General features: G+C 30.2%; 1 protein-coding gene across 1 annotated transcript in view; it reads right to left on the bottom strand.

Annotated features, from left to right (window-relative positions):
• The window catches only part of LOC106460420 (polycomb group RING finger protein 1-like), a 27300-nt gene extending 24516 nt beyond the window's left edge, over window positions 1-2784 (bottom strand). Inside the window, exon 1 of the mRNA XM_013920115.2 lies at window positions 2692-2784. Within this exon, the coding sequence (XP_013775569.2) occupies window positions 2692-2700 (9 nt within the window). The 5' untranslated portion in view covers window positions 2701-2784. The remainder of the gene's footprint in view (window positions 1-2691) is intronic.
• Window positions 2785-3615: the final 831 nt, after the last annotated feature.

Below are 3615 nucleotides of genomic sequence, written 5' to 3'. Positions count from 1 at the left end.
GGTAGATAAGTTAGCTAATTGGATAGAAGAGTAGCTGGATGAAAGAAAGCAGAGGATTGTTACAAATGGAGTTCAGTCAAAATGGATTAATGTCACAAGTGGGGCACCTCAGGGCTGTCTAAGGCCCTTTGCCCTTTTTGATTTACATCAATGCTTTTGGTGAGGGAATGTTCAAAAAATTCCTTACACTTGCAGATTATATTAAGGTCTTGGGTGTTGCTAGCTGTGAAGAGGATGCTGCTGATTTAAAAAAGGATTTAGATCATATTAAGTTGGGTAAATAAATGGCAAATGGGTTTTAATTATAATAAATGCAAGATAATGCATATAGGTTATCATAATTTGAGGTACAAGTTTAATAGGGATGGGAATAACCTTAACAGTACCATATACTGGTACATCATTTAAATGTCCTATAAATGTAAAAAGACTGTAAAGGGAGTTCAAATTGACACAAGTTTGTAATAACTTACATTTCCAATGTTTGATCCCTATTTAATAAACACTCATATTTACAAGTTAGGCTATCAGTTGCCAAGACATGACTGAGATGGTTGGCATTGGAAGTTTCTTTTACATAATTCTATATTACACAAAAAACACTGCAAAACTGATGAATGGTTTACCTTGAAAGCAATGAAAACATTAAATTGCAGAAAAAGTCAGAGTGTGTATTTTATCTACAACTAAAATGTAAAACTAGTACAAAATTGAAAACTGGGGCAAATTTTCTTTGAACAAGATAGGTATGACCACCCCTATTCCTCACTGGGTTAAGCAGCTATCTTGGCTCTTATGATTTGTTGTTAGCTCTTAAATGTGAGATATTTTGCAATCCTTAAGGAGAGCATAAAACATGCTAGAATACAAGAAGAAGAAAAAAAGTTACATATACATGGTCAGCTCACTAAGGTCCTTAATCAACCTTTTAAACATTGATTACTATTGCTGACTTATGGGTTATTACTATTAATTAACGAAATCCACTGACACTTAGAAATCTTAATTTTTTAATGGTATTATATTTTTACATTTCATTAATACAGAATGTTAAATCAAAAAATCTGCATTTTAGTACAACTGTTAATCTCTTGCCATAAAGAGTTTCATAAATCACTCAGTTTTGTCACATGTAACTAAATCATTGCTAAGATTAGTCAGCATTCACAATAACTTTGTTCTTCACTATTACATGAATTTAGTTATAGGTAATAAATAGGGCTATTCTTTATGAAACATTTTACAATTATTACTATTAGTCATAACACAGCAATACACTGTACATCTAACTTCATTTACAGTCTAGTATAAATTGAATATACAATATTTAGAAACAATTGTCCCAACACTACAACATTTTCTTCTTTTAACATTATACATGTGCAACAACTCTAACCAACATCAAATCTATTAGATTACTATTGTATGAACATTTATGTAATGTAACCTTCAATTTAAATATTTCAACAAAACCAAAATCTTACCTAACAATAAAAACTATTAAATCAACTAAAAGAAAGTCAAATAACATTCCTATATTTGAAACATATCCAAACTGTGACTAAGAAGTAATATTACTCATTAGTAACAGAACATGTTATATATTAACCCTTTCAAGATGGGTCACAGGTGAAAGGCTATGTCATCACGTTTGACTTGCATTCAAAATTTTATTGAACTATACATTACTCAATTTCTTAATTTAAAAGTAAATATTAAAAAAAAACACCGATAAACATCGATTTTTATGTGTAACATGGTATGTTGAATGCAGCACTGGTTCAAATTAGATGTTTGTGAAGTCAAAATATTAAGTCTATAGTTTTGTATGAATTATAAACTCAAATTACCAATATTTGCAAGCTTGAATATAAAATAAGGTCTTATCTTTTCTATTCGCTAAGATATTGCTTATGTAATACATCAAACAGTGGCACCCCACTCCCACCTCTTTTCATTTTTGGAAACTCTCCATTATGTACAAATATGATGAACACATCTATTCATTAATATTAGTAAGCCTAACATGTAAAATTTCTGTTAGGTTTCAAAACAGTTAATATCAAAGAACTAAATATGTCTAAGTTTGTGACTAACAATAATATTAACGTTCATATTTATTACTAGTAATCAGTCTGCACAGTAACATTAATAAAATTAATCACTATAGTATTACAGAGTATTAGTGAAACTACAGTATTGCCATTGAAGTTTACATTTAGCTTTAAATTCAATCTTGTCATTTCACACCTCGAGTTTTATGCATTGCTACTTAAATAACATAAGCTTCATTATTTGATATTGTCAGCATTCATTTATTGTATTCCTGAATTTTATTATACTGCTTAATAATAATAGCAATAATATACAATTTCAGAACTGAACTTAATAACATAAGCTTCATTATTTGATAATGTCAGCATTCATTTATTGTATTCCTGAATTTTATTATACTGCTTAATAATAATAGTAATAATATACAATTTCAGAACTGAACTTAATATTTATTTTGCACAGTTACATTTAGTCTTGCACAAGTTGCAGTGCAACTTACCAGGGACAGTGTAGATATGCAAGCTCTAGGGTTAGGCTTAAGATTTTATCTATACAAACAGCTAGTATGGTGTAGATCTAGTTAGTAATAATAAATACATAATATTAAAATGAAGAAACAAAAGAAAAATATATTACCTCTTCCATTAGTTTAGTATTACATTACGACTAACTTATAAATTAACACCTTACAAAACCACTAAACACTACGTGTAGCGGTAGACGTACAGAACTACGCATATGTAAGAGTAATGCGCGTTTGCCCTCTAGTGTTTAGTAAACAATAATTAAATTTATAAAGTGCAAAGCATAAAACAAAAATATTTAATATATGCGTGTATGTATGATTTGTTAAACTGATTTTTTATTAATTTTATAAAAGAACAAACATTTTACTTACTAAAAATTGGATAATGTGAATGATGACTGATGTACTTGGACTTGTATGGTTCTATCATTAGTCAAAAGTTGAGGATTTAAGAGTGGAGAATACCCCTAAGGATGTTCAGGGACTGAAGTAATCTTTATCCACTCTAGAAGCTTATGTGAAGGAACTGTAATTGGAATTGAAATTACTTAAGAGGCAGGAGTAGGGTTAGAAATGGAAAGGATAGTTTTTGATATCAAGGGGCGCCGTTCAATGCCGAGACAGTGCCGGAAAGCAATTTGCGAAAGATGAACCAGTAGATAGTTACGTGCTAACTATCTTATTCCAGTTGTAGACCTTCGTATGGTAAGGCTCGTTTTTTTCTTCTGACTTTTGAGACTATCGTATTTACTTAGATGGGGTTGGTCTTTTTCTGTGTTTGAGGTATTTGATGACATTCCCTCTCTAGGCCGTGGATAGTAACTTTCGTGGGCAATACAACTGTAACAGACGAAACAAAACGTCACTACTACCAGGGTAAAACAAAAAACAATTCACTAAAATGTCAATTTTATTAATATCAATAAATATCAAATTAATTAGGGGAAAAAACGTAATTCACCAGAGAATAACATAAATTTTCCAAAATTAAACCACTTCTCAATATCAAGAACAATATTGTTACGTCTCCGTTT

The sequence above is a fragment of the Limulus polyphemus genome, unplaced genomic scaffold (assembly GCF_000517525.1).
Source record: "Limulus polyphemus unplaced genomic scaffold, Limulus_polyphemus-2.1.2 Scaffold767, whole genome shotgun sequence".
Classification (NCBI taxonomy): Eukaryota; Metazoa; Arthropoda; class Merostomata; order Xiphosura; family Limulidae; genus Limulus; species Limulus polyphemus.
Note: the sequence above shows the minus strand (reverse complement) of the source record. Positions and strands in the feature narration are given on the sequence as shown.